The 16,082-nt window shown below is 40.8% G+C and overlaps 2 protein-coding genes across 2 annotated transcripts in view; one reads left to right on the top strand and one right to left on the bottom strand.

Moving 5' to 3' along the window:
• Positions 1-10,456, top strand: part of LOC104940898 (protein tweety homolog 3-like) — a 26,426-nt gene extending 15,970 nt beyond the window's left edge. The window contains exons 4-11 of the mRNA XM_010765910.1: positions 843-954; positions 1,936-2,156; positions 2,955-3,050; positions 3,185-3,257; positions 3,393-3,536; positions 4,713-4,720; positions 5,321-5,396; positions 7,710-10,456. Coding sequence (XP_010764212.1) covers positions 843-954; positions 1,936-2,156; positions 2,955-3,050; positions 3,185-3,257; positions 3,393-3,536; positions 4,713-4,720; positions 5,321-5,396; positions 7,710-7,844 — 865 coding nt within the window. The 3' untranslated portion in view covers positions 7,845-10,456. The remainder of the gene's footprint in view (positions 1-842; positions 955-1,935; positions 2,157-2,954; positions 3,051-3,184; positions 3,258-3,392; positions 3,537-4,712; positions 4,721-5,320; positions 5,397-7,709) is intronic.
• Positions 10,457-13,567: 3,111 nt separating this feature from the next.
• The window catches only part of LOC104940897 (beta-1,3-N-acetylglucosaminyltransferase lunatic fringe-like), an 18,678-nt gene continuing 16,163 nt past the window's right edge, over positions 13,568-16,082 (bottom strand). The window contains exons 7-8 of the mRNA XM_010765909.1: positions 15,849-15,934; positions 13,568-14,867 (exon numbers count right to left, since the gene is read on the bottom strand). Of these exons, the coding sequence (XP_010764211.1) occupies positions 14,807-14,867; positions 15,849-15,934 (147 nt within the window). The 3' untranslated portion in view covers positions 13,568-14,806. The remainder of the gene's footprint in view (positions 14,868-15,848; positions 15,935-16,082) is intronic.

Below are 16,082 nucleotides of genomic sequence, written 5' to 3'. Positions count from 1 at the left end.
GAGTGAATGTGTGTGTGTGCGTGTGTTTGTATGTGCGTGCGTGCGTGCGTGCGCGCGCGCTGGAGGCTGGGGGGGTGACACCAAATCAAAGAGCTCAGCGCCCCCTGTTGCTGTTTAACAGAGGAACTATATTAATGACTTCACATCTTGATACATTATTGTGTGTGTAGCGCTGCATCATATGAGGGAAATATGCAATAACAGTTTTTGAATATCGATATAACTTGCTATAAAAAATGTATATAAAAGTCTATTCAATTCTAGCTTTCTGCTGCTTTCAGTACACTGCAACAAAAAAAAAATTGCTTACAAAAAAACAATGTAAACAAATATTTTCGTCATGTTATAAAAAATATAACAACTTGCTTTATAAATAAAAAACAATGGAAGGAAATAATTTCCAACATCAAAAAAGTGAATGATAATGATTTTTTGAAGTAATTCAAAAGAAAGTATAAGTAGAAATCTGCACTTCAAAATGTAACTGCAATTTTAGAGCCTTTGAGCTGTTTTTATTTCCATTCATTTCAAAACCATAGACATGCCCAAGGACACTTAGACCTATTGACTGCAGTGCAGGGGTTTGGGTTTGAACCATTTACTCTCTGATTGGTAAACACTCATTTACCCCCTGCTCCACAGCCACACAAGCAGATAACGGGGTTGATGTTTGAAAAACGATAAACTGTTCGGCCCTTGTTGTGAGTCTGCATGTATGACTGAGAAAAGGAAAAACAAACGATTATTGAACTCACTCATCCATATTGATTACGTTTATGCCATCCGATGGTTGAATTAGTCATTGTGTTAACACTTGGCACTTCCTGTTTTCTGCCCTCCAGCGCTGGCATTGCCGTGGGTTTCTACGGAAACGGGGAGTCGAGTGATGGGGCCAATCGTTTGGCCTACTCCCTCCGTCACGCCAACCGCACCGTGTCCGGGGTGGAGAAACTGGTGAGTGGCCCGCTGGATCCCTACACTGCACCAATGTCAAATAACAAAAGGAAATATACGACACGATGCGATGATACTTCATTGTCAGAGCGAGTCTGAAATGTTTCTTGCATCAGAGCAGCTCCATTTGCAGCATCAACAAGGACAGATATTCAAGACAAGATATAAGGGAACCAACATTTAACATAACATTACATCACTGAAGAGGAACAAGACCCTTTGACTTACATTTGACCTGAGATTTAGTTCTGTATTTCCTTTGAGGATTGACTGGTGCACAAAAGAGAGCTTCGGTCTAACTTTTTTAAATCGTGGAACCCTGTATCTCCGATTTGAAGGCAACAATTGATATTAACTGTTCAGGACATGGTTGGGTTCAGAGATGACGTTGGACAGCCTCAATATGTTATCATGGTAGGCTGATTGATAGAGTCTCTCAAAAGGTTGACCTACTATCTGAGCAGATTTCCAACTGGTGGAGCGGTTTTAACTTTAAAGTGGTAGACAAACACTTGTACCATTTAGTACTGCAATACTCTAGAGCAGCGGTTCCCAACCTTTTTCAACTCAGGGCCCAATTAAGAATCTAAAAAATTGTGCGGCCCACATTCAACCATAAACAATACGGGGGCTAAATAAAGTTCAATTCAGAACATGTGACACGTTGTTAATACAGACCGCTGTCAAGGACTGTAATGACCGTTGCTAAGGAGGATCGAGAAAGAGAAAGGAAAAGAGGTTCAAATAAAAAAATATCTTAATAATGAAATGTTTCCACACAAATCATAATGTTTTGCAAATTATTTGGCGGCCCACTTGCAATGCGTTGGCGACCCATCAGGGGGCCGCGCCCCACAGGTTGGGAAACGCTGCTCTAGAACAATCACAGATGTAAAAAAACAGAAGAAGAATTTGTCCTCTCGCATCGAAGGACCTAATGTGATCCATCAAAGCTGATTTGTGTTTCCTGTGAACGTCCAGGTGACGGACAGCGCTCTCGCCTTGAACCAGACGGTGGAGGAGAGCTTGGTGCAGCTGGAGACGGCCTATCAGGAGCAGAAAGACTACGTGTCCATCGTCCAGAAGCTGCAGGGACAGCTGGACGAGCTGGTGCGGCTGATGGTGGACGTTCCCTTCTGGTCCAACACCGACATCTCCCTGGAGGACTTGGCCCGCAAGACGGAGGCGTTTGATTTTTACAGGTCAGTCCTTACAAGTATTGATATGTGTTTGTGAGATACAAAGTATTTGCTGGATGTGCAGAGGGGGAATCAGCAAAGCTATGTGTGGTCTCTACCTTGAAGGAGAGATTTTATTAGGACTGCATAATTATTGGAATTCAGACTTTTGCAATATTCAAATGGAGGAAAGTGCAATATTTGGTCAAGGCTAATAAATACATCAAACATATTTAGGAATAAAGTTTTGTGATGCTTTGGAGAAGTCCCAACATACACATAGGTTTGTAACAGATGATCTAAAAAAAGGAACACACACCTGGATGATTGAAATATATTTTTATGTTTAAAAAATGATCTAATGATGATCTAATTTCGTCAATGATCACATAATAACCACAATTAGATGTTTTTCAAAATGGTGAAGCCCTTATTTTTATGTAAAGGGACTTCCTAGTGAAATAAAGGTTAAATATGAAAGAAATAGGTTATTCATACAGTATTATACAAACAATAAATGTAACCACTATGGCGTGATAAATACGTTAATACCATAAAAACGTTAAACAACCATTAAAACAATGGAAAGAGTAGATATTACAAATCCCAGTGAATAAACCAATGCCATTTTTTTTACTTTCATACCTTATACTGTAAGTCAAAAACCTTTCATACAAATGAGCTAGTGATGTAATTCTCAGTTTGACCCTTATGTATGTGAATGTCCTACACCATGTGTTTTGCTTCTAATTAGCAGCTGGTTTAGTTATGTAATAATATCCCCTATTTGTCTTAAACACTGTATAAATGTGTGTGTTACAGGTGGTTGGGGTATCTCGGCCTGCTGCTGTTTGATGTACTCATTTGCCTCCTGGTGCTCTTCGGCCTGATACGCAACTCTAGAGGCACTCTGATTGGGTAATCTACATTACATCACTCTCCAAAACCTGCTCCTATTGGACGATCCGAAGTCCTTTGTACACTCTGGATCTGTGTATGTTAGAGCACCTCATGTTGCTCACTTTAACGACATGTGTGTGTGTGTCCCATAGAGTGTGTCTGCTGGGTGTTTTGACTCTGATAATCAGCTGGGGGTCTCTCGGCATGGAACTGGCTGTCGCTGCTGTAAGTGTAACCATGGCAACATCGCAGAGCTCCGCAGTGATGTAATCTTTTTTCTTTTTCCCACCGCTCGAGCGAGTGTGTTCTCAGTGTACTGTAGGCTGATGGGTCGTGTGTGTGTGTGTGTGTGTTTTACAGTCAGCCAGCGACTTCTGCGTCTCCCCGGATACCTACATCACCAGGGTAACCAAGGAAAACGCTGTCATCGACCAAGGTACGCCGACTATGAACTACAGAACCAGCGATCAGACATTTCTTCAGTTTTTTGTGATTCCAAAACATGCAGCCTCTTCCTCCAAACACTTCTTATAGAGTCAAACAATAGACTATTTATCCTTTTCAGATTGTTTTATTTTAGTCTTTTTAGATGCCTGAAGACATTAAACAGTACACTATGCCCTAAGATTGCCATTGTCTTTCACAACCGCTCATATTTACGTCATCTGGGGGTAAATGACAGACTCCACACCGCTGTAGAAAGCGGCATAAACAGCATAAAGCAGGGTTTCCAAAACATTCAAGCTCGTGAACCATATAAAAAAGCAGTGTCTACATTCAAACACTTCTTACAGGTTAAACATGTCCGACAATAGACTTTTGTTTTTGTTTTATTCAAGTATTTTGAGATGCCTGAAGAGATCAAACAGTGCAGTATTGCTTAGGGAATAAACAAGAAGCTTTGTACCATTCCTATTTCACAACCACCCATCTTTATGACAACTGGGGATGGCTTTAGGTTGTGCTGTAGAAAGACAACACATATTATAATTTGTGATGATAAAGTATGTATTATAATACTGGACCATGAAGAAGTAAGGACATAATATGATTGGTCAATGTAACCGCTCAAAGGCAGATACTGTACATCAACAAATAAGCAGGAACATCAGCAATACACTTCAGCATCCACACTTGAGTCTCACCCTGACATGTGGCTTCTATTTTAAGCAGGAAGTGTGTGTGTGGTCTTGTCTGTGTGATATGTGTGTGTATCAGAGCAGATCGTGTTTGAGTGACACTTTGGTATCTAAAAGCTCTTCCTCCCTCTGCTGACTGCAATGCATCAGCAACTCTGCTGCCTCTCCCAAATGTTCAAAACAAACATATGAAACGCTCAGAGCACATTACGGCTTTTTCTCTCAGGATCATTATTTGATTTGATCTCTCTCTCTGCATCCTTCGATGTCCCTCTTTACCTCTCAATTACTCCCTTTCTCCTCCCCCTGTGCACTCTCATCTAATGAGTCCTGTTGGCTGTCAGTCGTTTCCGCTCTGCAGCGCACAGATGTTGCCTCTGTCACACACACACACACACACACACACACACACACACACACACACACACACACACACACACACACACACACACACACACACACTGATAAAAATACAATTTCCCTGAGCCAGTGTCCCTTTGTTAGACTTCATGTTGATCTTTTGTGCATTGTTAACCCTTAGATGCACGAGTGACTACACTCTTCCATTAGTGGGTCAAAAAGGACCCGTATTAGAATAATATGTGTTTTTAGGCCATTTTTGTCATTTTGGTTAAGAAAAATCTCTCAAATTATATTTTGGTTCACACTAGAAATATTTTATATTTATTTTTTCACTATTTATAATTTTAGACATTTATTTTACATTTTGAAAAAAACGAGATTCCAGAGAAAATGCATGCGGGTCCTTTTTGACCCACTTATGGAAGCTTGGGGTAGTAATACAAAAACTACAATTTCTTAGAATGTAAATTTGAATGGCATGATATCCAAAACATGTTTTTTGAGGAATAGCTGGAATATGAAATGATAACAAAATGTAATTACAAAGATACTTCAAGAAAACCACCTCACCGGGTCAAAAAACTTATGCATCTAAGGGTTAAGAAAGAATGTAAAGTATGTTGGACTGAGGTGTTTCACCCCTGGCTTTATGGTAACACCCATCTTAAGCCCCTGACTTGTAATTATCATTGAGGCTATTTATCATTGAGTCATTAATCCGGCCACAGAGGGACACCAGCTGGACCCTGAGCACCACATGCAGTAACCTCTGATTCTATAATGCAGGAGCCAGAACGCAAACTTTCAGAACCCTCGGTGTGAGAACACCCCCCTGATTGGCAGGGAGTCCCCTCCACCCTCTGTAAGTGCACACTTTCTAGAACACACTCTCCCTCCACTATCTTCCAATACCCACAGTGCAGCTGGGAAATATAAAAAAACCGCAGAACCCACATCAAGGGCATTTTATCATCTCAGGAAGTAACTGAGGAAGCATGGTATTGATAAATGTACTCACGTCTGATGTTAGAGCGTGCTAGTGTGGATATTGGAAGGTAGTGCCCTATCCCTACACCACTGCAAGTGTCCTCTGTGCTCAAAGTAGTCCGTGATCATGGAACCCGTATGAAGGTCATTTTGGCAGCCTGGGAAAACTGGAAGTTTGAAAAGACGTTTTTTTAGGAATTTGCACTTGCATCAAAAGTGTTATTGTCGAGTCACGTTAGACACACAGTTGTCCTCTATTTCTGATGTATAAAGTCTGGTTGGTCATGTGAGGAGAACTTGTTCAGAGACACTGAAAGGATATTTTTGGTAGCGTATCAACCTTTTTCTTACACACCAAAAGACACAATACTGCCTCAAATGCATCTCTTGTTTTAACTATTTGCGACTACTCCTGCTTTGACGAGGTGCTGCTGGGCCTGTAGTTGTGCGTTTCGGTTCCATGCAGAACTGTAAACATTCGGGGGCTACAGAACTGTGGATTTACCTCATTTAATTACAAAGAATCTACTAATATTAAACCTTCTAGGACACAATTCTTTCTCCTCATCAACTGGCCGAGCCCTGCAGTGAAGATGAAACAAATTGAGCCCAACCCTCTAAACTTCCTGCCCCTCCCCCCTGTCCCCACAGTCTGTCTATGTGTGCATTTTCTCGTCGAGGTGTGTGTGTCCTCTGTTTCTGTGCCCCCTCACCTTTCACCATTAAACAGTAACAGGAGCACACGTTTCCCACCTCCACTGTTGCACTCTAGCAGCCACCAAGATGGCCACGATTCATCATTTTTAGGCAGAGCTGTCGACCAAACTGCGGTCCAGAGAGCTCCCCGTCGTCAGCGACCTGCAGCAGTAACTAGCCAGATGCTTATAAGAGACCACTAACTCATACCAGGCTAACCTACTACATCAGAACTAGAGCACTAACTACAAACCACTGACAAGACCAACCACATCTGCTAATTTACAATAACATCATCCAGACCTAATCAGCTGTAATATAACCAATGACTGTGTTAATCAAACCCCGGCTGTCCAAATGACTGGGCAAAGTGTTTCTGCTGTACCTGTGTGTGTTTGTTCGCCTATCGTAATAATCCTATCTCAATCTAATAATATCTATCTATCTATCCATCTATCTATCTCTCTATCTATCTATCTATCCATCTATCTATCCATCTATCTTACCATATATCTATCTATCTCTATATCTATCTATCCGTCTCTCTATCTATCTATCTATCTATCTATCTATCTATCTATCTATCTATCTATCTATCTCTCTATCTCTATATCTATCCATCTATCTATCTCTATATCTATCTATCTATCTATCTATCTATATATCCATCTATCTATCTATCTATATCTATCTATCCATCCATCCATCCATCTCTATATCTATCTATCTATCCGTCCGTCCATCCATCCATCCATCCATCCATCCATCCATCTATCCATCTATCTCTCTCTCTCTCTCTCTCTCTCTCTCTATCTCTATCTATCTATCTATCTATCTCTCTATCTCTCTCTCTCTCTATCTATCTATCTATTGTGTATCTATCTATTTGTATATCTGTTTATTTGTGTCTTGCTAACACTTACAACCATTCACAATTCTTGATCTGATGTTCATTTTTACCTGTCAAATCAATACTTCAGCACCAAAATGAACATGTTTACTTTAATTACCCTGTTCGTTGAATTCTTGAAGGAAATGTTGTTTTTCTCACCGTCCTCCATGGTACACAATGAATCCAAGAACAGAGGAAACTTTTGAGGGATTATTTTTGTATTCCTCAGATTGAAGTGAGCATTCTGAGAAGAAGTCAGAATCACATGTGGCTCTAATCCTATTTCGTACTGTTCGCTATGGAGACATGTGACAATAAACTGTTTTCTTCAAGAATTCAGGGTAACACAAAGTGGGTCATTAATATACAAATGGTCATTGTGTGGGTAAACTATTCCTTTGAACTGTTTCTACATTACTTATTGTACTATTCAGTTTGATTGTAACCCATACATGTTTTGCTTCTTTTGTTTTTTCTTTGTTGTGTAATTGTTTCCCACTTTCTCCCTGTGGTTGTCTTCTCTCCCGAAATATTTCCCTGTGTCCCCCACCACCCTTCCTCTACCCCCCCCCCTCTCCTCCCTGTCCTCCATGTCTTCAGTACACCTCTAGTATGAGAGCAAAGTACCTGGCCACCAACCGACCCGACCAGAACCGACGCTCCGTCCCCAACGACCAGCTGGACCCGGGAAGCCGGCCCCACCCCACCGCCCGACCCCAGTCCTCGGTCCACTAGAGACCACAACCACCCGGTACTGCCTATCTCCAGTTTCACAGCCAATGACAAGGTCCAACTCATCAGAATAACAAGAAAGAGCCCTCGGCGACAAACCACAAGCTGCTCGTTCCACCACTGCTGTGATGGATGAGCCTACATTACCCACAATGCACAGCAACTGAAGCGCCTTGGCAGTTTCTTCTTCTACTTTTCAATTCTCTCCCCCCTTCTACTGGGATCTGTTTACTGCCCTCCAGTGGAGACCGCACCCACCTTATTGAGACACTTTCACATTCAGACCACACACGCGCACGCGCACACACACGCACACGCACGCACACACACACACACACCCTGTACAGACCTGTAAATAGTAAACGTGTGCTTTACTCTGATCTCATGAGAAGTAGAATCATTACTGGTAACGTGGTGTGCTGCGTGTTTATCATGGACATTTTAGCTGTATCTTTCTCGAACACACACACACACACACACACACACACACACACACACACACACACACACACACACACACACACACACACACACACACACACACACACACAAATGAACACATTGATAGAAGCACACATCTGTATAAATAATAAGCCAGTGAAATAGAAAGCCACGTTGATGTAGAACCGGTACCACCACTTTCTCTTTAGCCGAACATTGTCATCTAACTAAGACTTGAATCATGAGCTCGAAAAGTCTCTCTCCGGATGTTTCTACGTGCGAAAGCAGTTCACGTGTCGAGCAATGCATTATGAACTTGAGCCAGGAAACGCTGTTGTGGAGCGAGAGACACACGAAGGCTCAGCCTGTGCCAAAAAACTCTGAATAACGAGGGATGCCTTCATTCTGTCCTGTTCTCCTACTGCCTCCTCGTGTCTCTAATAAGAGGAAACAACTCACGTGGAATGTTTTCCCTCTGACTGTAAATAAAAAAAGGGACAGGAAAGACACTTAAAAACAAAGACGATGGACAGAAATGGAATAAATCTCACTGATTAAATATTGCGACTACATATTTGCCAGGTGCTATGTACGCCAGTCAGAGTGCTAGAAGACGATCGGGACTGAGGAGCAACGGAAACCTTTTTTATTACTTTAATGTTTTCTTTTAATTCAGGGATAACATAAGGAAAAAGAGCAGTCAAATGAAAACAGCTTTCCATTATGACTGAATGGAAATGGTGTCGTGGATCCTGAAAATCATGTCCCTGATTATTCATGTTACATCAAAGTGTTACAAACTGAAGGAAAGTGGGTGTTTTTTTTAAACGTTAAATCATAAGCTGAATTCAGGATGTGATACAGTGACCAAGTCGTGTTCTGTCTTTTCTTTCTTCCTGTGCTTTTATTTTGTTAACTGGTGACCTTGGACTGACCTCTTTGCCACCAGTAGTCTTTTATTTGTTTAAACCCACAAGCACAAATTCTCTTCAAGGTGACTTTGCGAGCTGGAGAAGTAAAACGCACTGCTAGTGGTTTTCCCTCCCGCTCTAAAACTCTGTAGTGTATAAAAACTGTATTTGTGAAGCCGTGTGTGTGACATCATTGGCTGTTGCTCTATCTCAGTGTTGCTGTGTGTACGTACAGTGGTCAGTGTGTGTGACTGGCATCTAGCCCGAGTCATTTCTACACAGACGCATGCCCTCACACATCGAAACACACACATGCTGTACAGACAAAACACACTTGGTTTCTTTCAAAAAAATCCATCTTTCCCTACTTTGGTCCTGTTTACATTAACATGTAGAGCTGTCGTGACTGCACACCCTCCCACAGCTGTGACATCACACTGATTTGCATTATGGGTGATGTAGTTTGTTCAGAGAAACCTGGTAAATAACTAAGTAAGTGAACATTCAAACACTTTTCAACCACCATTCCTGTACAGCATTTTAATATGTTATTAATCAATGACCACTTCTCGTATTGGCGAGACAATCTTACATGTGTGATTTTACTAGAAAGAAAATATCCATGTTATGGTAACAATGCTACCTATGGTCTAGTACTTTACAGTGTTTTTTGCACCGTAAATGCAAACAGTGTTAAGATCTGTGGACTAGTCACTGATTAATGGCCTTTCATAATGTTTTTAAACTCTTACAACACTTCATATCACAACATGTTTTTTATTTTTCTCTTATCTTGTAAAAATCCAACTTTAAAGATAAAATATTAGCTAGCTGTTTTGTAGGAGATTAAAGGCAAGAGCAGCGGTTTTCCTCTCTTATTAATGGTGAATGACTCTCTGTCTTGCAATGTTTTAATAAAACTATTCCAGTGTAATCTGCACACCTGACTTTAAGTTGTATTTGAATTCCTGTGTGAAGCTTTCTGGGATCGAAACACCCGGTCCCAGTCAGCTTTTGATGGAAAACAAGGTCCACGCTCATGTGTAAGAGTCAGAGATGTTTGTGTGTTTGTGGTATTTACAGGACTTCAAGTACACCTCCTGTCCAGATGTGAAGGACAAACAATGTTTTCTATGGCTGTTTTTATTTTCTGATGGTTTAACTAAGATATTAATGATGTACATGTCAAAACTGTGGTAATGATATCATTCAGCCTGGAATAAATGTTTTAAAAAAGAAATTAAAGCAACTTTAACGTACTGATTGAGACTATGGGTGCTTTTTATGAAAGGTGAACGAAAAATTGTGCTTTTCATTGACATCTTGATATAGGTCCCATGTCAAGCTTTTCTGGTTATTACCCGTCCCCTTGTGTGTTATGAAGGTTTTTATGCATGTAAACGGTCTGCAGAGTCAAAAACCCTCAAAGTACACCCTGTAGCGAGTAAAACTAACACAGAAAAGAGCCTTCTATGCTGCCCCAGAACGCCTCGTTGGAGATTTATCATTTTCCATTGTTTGCTTCCTGGTTTCTGTGACGTGTGAACACCCAAATCAACAACAAATGACCGGATTGGCCCAAATGGACCAATTTGCGGAGCACCTCACACACCAGGATCCCTTGGCTAACTAACAGGGAGTCCCCATTGACTTGCATTGAGCTCCCTGAACGCTTGTAATAGACGAGTTGGGATCGCGGAGAAATGCTCTCAGCAGGGGCGTTCTCACAGCGTTATAAATATAAGTTATAATTCCTTCAGTAGTAGACAGAGTAGAGTTGATGCCGATCACTAAATAACTAGTTGTAGGAAGCACAATGCTGCAGTTTGCAACGGACAGTAAACATGGAAGGAACATGAGAGTGGGAGGAAATGGCAGGGGAAGTGGGGGTGCTACATGACCTACGAGTAAACCAAAGACATCAAAAAACACTGATCCCCCCCCTGCCCAACATCAAGGCTTCAAAAGCCCATCGTCCGCCCCCCCATTAACACCTACACCCTGTGTCCGTCTCTGATGAGTCATGTTCGGTGACAGGTCAAAGTTTTTTATGTTGAGTGGAAAATGTGTTCGCTTTTGTTCCTATTTAAAGATCTCTGCATGTGTTCCTGTGGCCATTTTGATCATAAAGCAACAGACTGCTAGCTATTTCCCTTTAAATGTACTCCACATGACATTTTAACACCCATTCTGTTAACAAATGACATTTCTCTTAAACTTCTGGCGTGAATTTGTTGAGAAATCTACTCCACCACTGGTTCTGACTGTGTGTGAATATTTGAATGTTTACAAGTGTGTGCAAGTGTGTTTTTGTTTGTCTTTCAACAACATCTGGTGAGCTTACCAAACACATCTAAAAGAGTGCTCCAGACACATTTTTCCCAAATAGATACGAGAGTTAATGCCTCATTCTTTGACAGGCGAAAAAGCAACAGAGAAAGAGAGAAAGTGGCGTTCACTGCCCTCTTCAGTCAGTGTGTCATTTACACCACAAAAACCATCCGTCTCTCTTATTACCCCTTATTCCAACTGAACCTTGTGATGTAACACAGATGTGATCCTGCTCACACACACACACACACACACACACACACACACACACACACACACACACACACACACACACACACACAACCTTATATAATACGTGAATACCCGACCTATTTTACTGTGAAACCACTTAACATGTAAGGATTCCTACATGACATACATTTTGAATTCACAGAAAAAAGCATCATTANAAACTACAACATTTAATGCCTCTTGTGATTGTATTGTTTTATTCCAAAATAATAATAATAATTCCGTCGAATTTGACATACAACTCATGTGGTTTTTCACTCTTGCACTGCGACCTGTATGCAAGTGCCTCTTGATGTTGTGCCTCCCTCTTTTCTAATGTTTATACTGTGGATATAACCCTCCATAGCGTATTGTAGCCCCTTTTGTCGGGACCTGGAGGATATTGCTGCGTTATTGCTCCAAATTGAGTCTGTTAAGGCGACTCCGACGTTACGGAGACCCTCCATTATGGCTTTGTTTAACGCATCTGGCTCTCAGCTTGTCGGACTAGCAACAGTAACCAAGGGGGGGCGTGGCTTTGCGAAAGGTCAATTATGATCAGTAGAAATGGCCATGACATGGGACCTTCAAAGCCAAAGCTGGACCTGTCAAGTTTGCAACATTTTAGCTATAAGATATTTTAAAAAAGTTCAAGGTTTTTAAAGATTTCACATTAGACTTTAATATTTAAGTAGTTTTTTCTAGCTAACTTTCACATTTTCTAATATGTTATTAGCTCATATGTTGCAAGATGCATTGAATGTAAATGGTTAAGATGACACATATTGCTCTATATTAATAGCTAAGCCTTACCTACGAAATAGAGTGAAAGATCGGATAAGAGAAATAACTTAATCTCATCCAATCCTTGTGTGTGTTTCACAATGATACACAGCAACCTTTCTGAAGTTGCGTTTATTTCACAGCAGCTGTTGGATATAAATATGTGAGAACATCTGCATGATGTGTTTTATTCATAGTTTATTGTTTTTTCTTCAACGCCTTAGGATGCTCATCATTTAATAATAGTAGTTTTAACAGATGTCAGATGTAGAAAACAAGTCAAGGTGACTCAATGCAGATATATTTTAGACCCCTGAGCTAAAAAAAAAGGCTCCTTAACCTGTTCTTTTATATTTTAAAATGTTATAAGATACAAGGCCAAATAGGAGAGCTTTAAAATGTACTTCCAGCTCACGGAAATATATAAATAAATGCTCAGAAGAATATCAGCCCTATTAAGTTATCGGGGTTTCCCCTTTCCTGTATTATTTTGTGTGTATGTTAATGGTCTGTAAAGCTAAATTCCCAAACTCCCTCCCCCACACTGGCTCTGGTTTCAGACAGAGGGAGGGAAGAGGTGTGGCAACACAGGCAGTATTAGAGAAATAAAGACAGTTAGAACAGCATGTTAATATATCAGAGAAGCGGCACAAGAAACAACTATGAACCTGACAATTAGCATGTTATGTCCTCTTTAAGAAGCACGTGCTACTGTTTGCAGTAACAGAGGCATCCAGCAGGTGTCACTCACAAGCAGATCACAGATTCACTTCTGTGTGTCTCCCTTGGGTGTGCGCGCGCGCGCACACACACACACACACACACACACACACACACACACACACACCTCTACGGGGTCTTGTGTATGGCTGCATCAGATAAGAGGCTTTGTGTTTGTGGGGTTACAGATGCAGAGGGGTGGGGGTCTCTAGACAGGAACCCGCCAGCACATACACAAGGTCAGAGGTGGGAGGAGGGAGGAGGGCCCATCACAAACCCACCCAAAGGGCAGAAAATCACAGAACCATATCAAAAGAAAACTGTTTTTATTCCATGTCTCTACACACCGTCCAGATACTGGAGGTAGCATGTTCGCTTCAGAAGCAACGGTTCATCATATACATTCAATTTACACGGGACTGAATTAAATTGAACAACTTTCATTCAGTTAAACAACTGCTTTCAAAGCACAGAAAGATAAAACACGACCCAACATGAGTCATTCGGGACATATTTGTTACACTGCTACTGTGTAAAAAGCATCATTAATGATCATAATTCAGCTATTGGAATGGATAGAGGCAGTCAAAAGCATTATTTGTAACAGAGGCCTCACCAAATGAGTTAATATATGAACTTCAGAGGTTTGTTAAATTGGAGAAATACTATCATTTGCTTTCATGCGAGTTAAATGCATTGATTTCCTTTTATTTTTGTGTCTGTATTAAAAATAGTAGTGGCTTAAACCAGGAGTTAGCTTAGCTTAGCATAAAGACAGGAGGAAACTGTTAGCCTGTTTTTGTCTGAGAGTAAACAAATAAGTTTACCATCGGCTCTAAAGCTCACATATGACCATATTATCTAACCCTCTTGTGAAAACAAATGAGCGTATTCCCCCAAATTAATTGAAGATAAGCAGAAATAAGACGGCGTAATGACAGTCATGATGATATACTTCAGAGAAAAGATAATACTGAATACGGAAAGGATAAGCGTCAGATAAAACCATCAACATTTCCCAGATGCTTTTAGCCTCATTAGGCTGAGAAATAACAAATAATTGTTCCTTCATGTAGTACATTACAAACTGATAACACTTGAGCATGTGAGGGGCACAGAGTGGGCAAGTAACACATTCTCTTACCATGGAAAAAGCAGAAAAAAAGCTTAATCAAACAGCAGTCAATTGATATAATCTCAATCTGTTGGATCGTTTGTTGGTTCAAACTGATATATCTGACCTTTAGTCTCTTTCTCTTGTTACAATTTGTGGCCCTTTGACACCCAACAACAGTCCACAGAGTCAGAGTTCAGGTGTCAAACTAATAAAATGGCAGGCCCTCGTAAAAAAAGTCTGTTTCCCAGACTGCTGTTGGACGTGAGAGATTCTTCCTCCCTGGTGAGCCAGAGGAGGGCAGCAGCGAGACTCCTCTCTGAATTCCTGGATGTCTGCAATGATTTCTTCCTCCTTCAGTGACAAATTGAGTTACACCAGAGATTTATTTGTCCTCCTCCAGCAGTCAGTGTGTCTCTGGTCGGGGGTTAGAGTCACCGGGGGCGGGGGCACCAAGCAGTGTCTGGGTACAGCAGACAATGGACCGACCTGAACCTTAGAATGAGAGGGAAATGAGTGTCACAATGCCTGGAAGCCGCCAACTGCAGATTTCAAAATAAGACTGTGACTACAATTAGCCGTGTGCATGCTATCATACACACACAATGAACAAAGCCAGGAAGCTTGTCATAGTAGTAAAACATACACAACCAGATCGCTTACATAACGGAGAACACATGTTTGAAAACTAAAGAGTTTCCTGACACTGGGTTCTGTCGATAAACATAAGGTTTTTGATGGATTTTATTCTTTTTCGATTAACCCGTCCATCAATACGTCAACAGCTTTATGTTATTATCTCCAGCTCTTATATCCACCCTGTAGACAAACTGCCATCCGTGTCAGAAGTAATGACAATCAGCCCAATTCAATACACAATGATACCATTACTGACAAGAGGAAATAGAAAAGAAAGGGGAAGAAAGAAGGGAAGCCGGACAAATAAAAAATAAACACTCTTAATGTCGGGAAGTTTAGAGATAAGATCGGTTTGTGTTTTATCCTTTCCATTGTTGGTTGCCTCTGATGTCAATGTTGTTCCTCTCAGTGTTCAGAGAGCAGGTCGCCTTTTGTGTTAGACTGAGCATCACAGACTGACATTTACAGGCTCAAACGTTACATTTGCCATCAAAAGAATTAAGCGCAGGTCTGTTTTAAAATTCAAAACATTGGGACACTTCCTCAGGAGAATGATCACAAATAGAGCTGAACAATTAATTTATAAATTGTTACATTGATTGACAGAAGCCATTTTGAAAATCAACTTAATAGGCTTAATTTTTTTTAATTGTGGGGACTTCCTGTTTTTCTTAGTATTGCATTTAAGTCGAACAAAACAAGGAATTTGAAACCATCGCCTGGTTTATATAATCACATTTTCCCAATTTTCTGACAACTTATAGACCAACACAAATATGAAATGAATCATGAAGTGACTGTAAGGTGTTTGTGCTGCACCATTTACTGATATTTTACCTTGTAGGATCTTCATTTATTGAAAACAGTCCGTTCACATTGACTGTGTTTCTGCTGTTTTCCACTGTGCCGTAGCTGAGAGTCACCTGGAGAGGAAAACAGAAACAAGCTGTTAGACAGTCTGCTGATAGGCCAGTATGTTAGTATGTTAGTGTGTGTGTGTGTGTGTATGTATGTATGTATGTATGTATGTATGTATGTATGTATGTATGTATGTATGTATGTATGTATGTA

This window comes from Notothenia coriiceps, unplaced genomic scaffold, assembly GCF_000735185.1.
Source record: "Notothenia coriiceps isolate Sejong01 unplaced genomic scaffold, NC01 NC01_scaffold00002824, whole genome shotgun sequence".
NCBI classification, from domain to species: Eukaryota; Metazoa; Chordata; class Actinopteri; order Perciformes; family Nototheniidae; genus Notothenia; species Notothenia coriiceps.
This window is presented reverse-complemented; position numbering and strand designations above follow the sequence as displayed.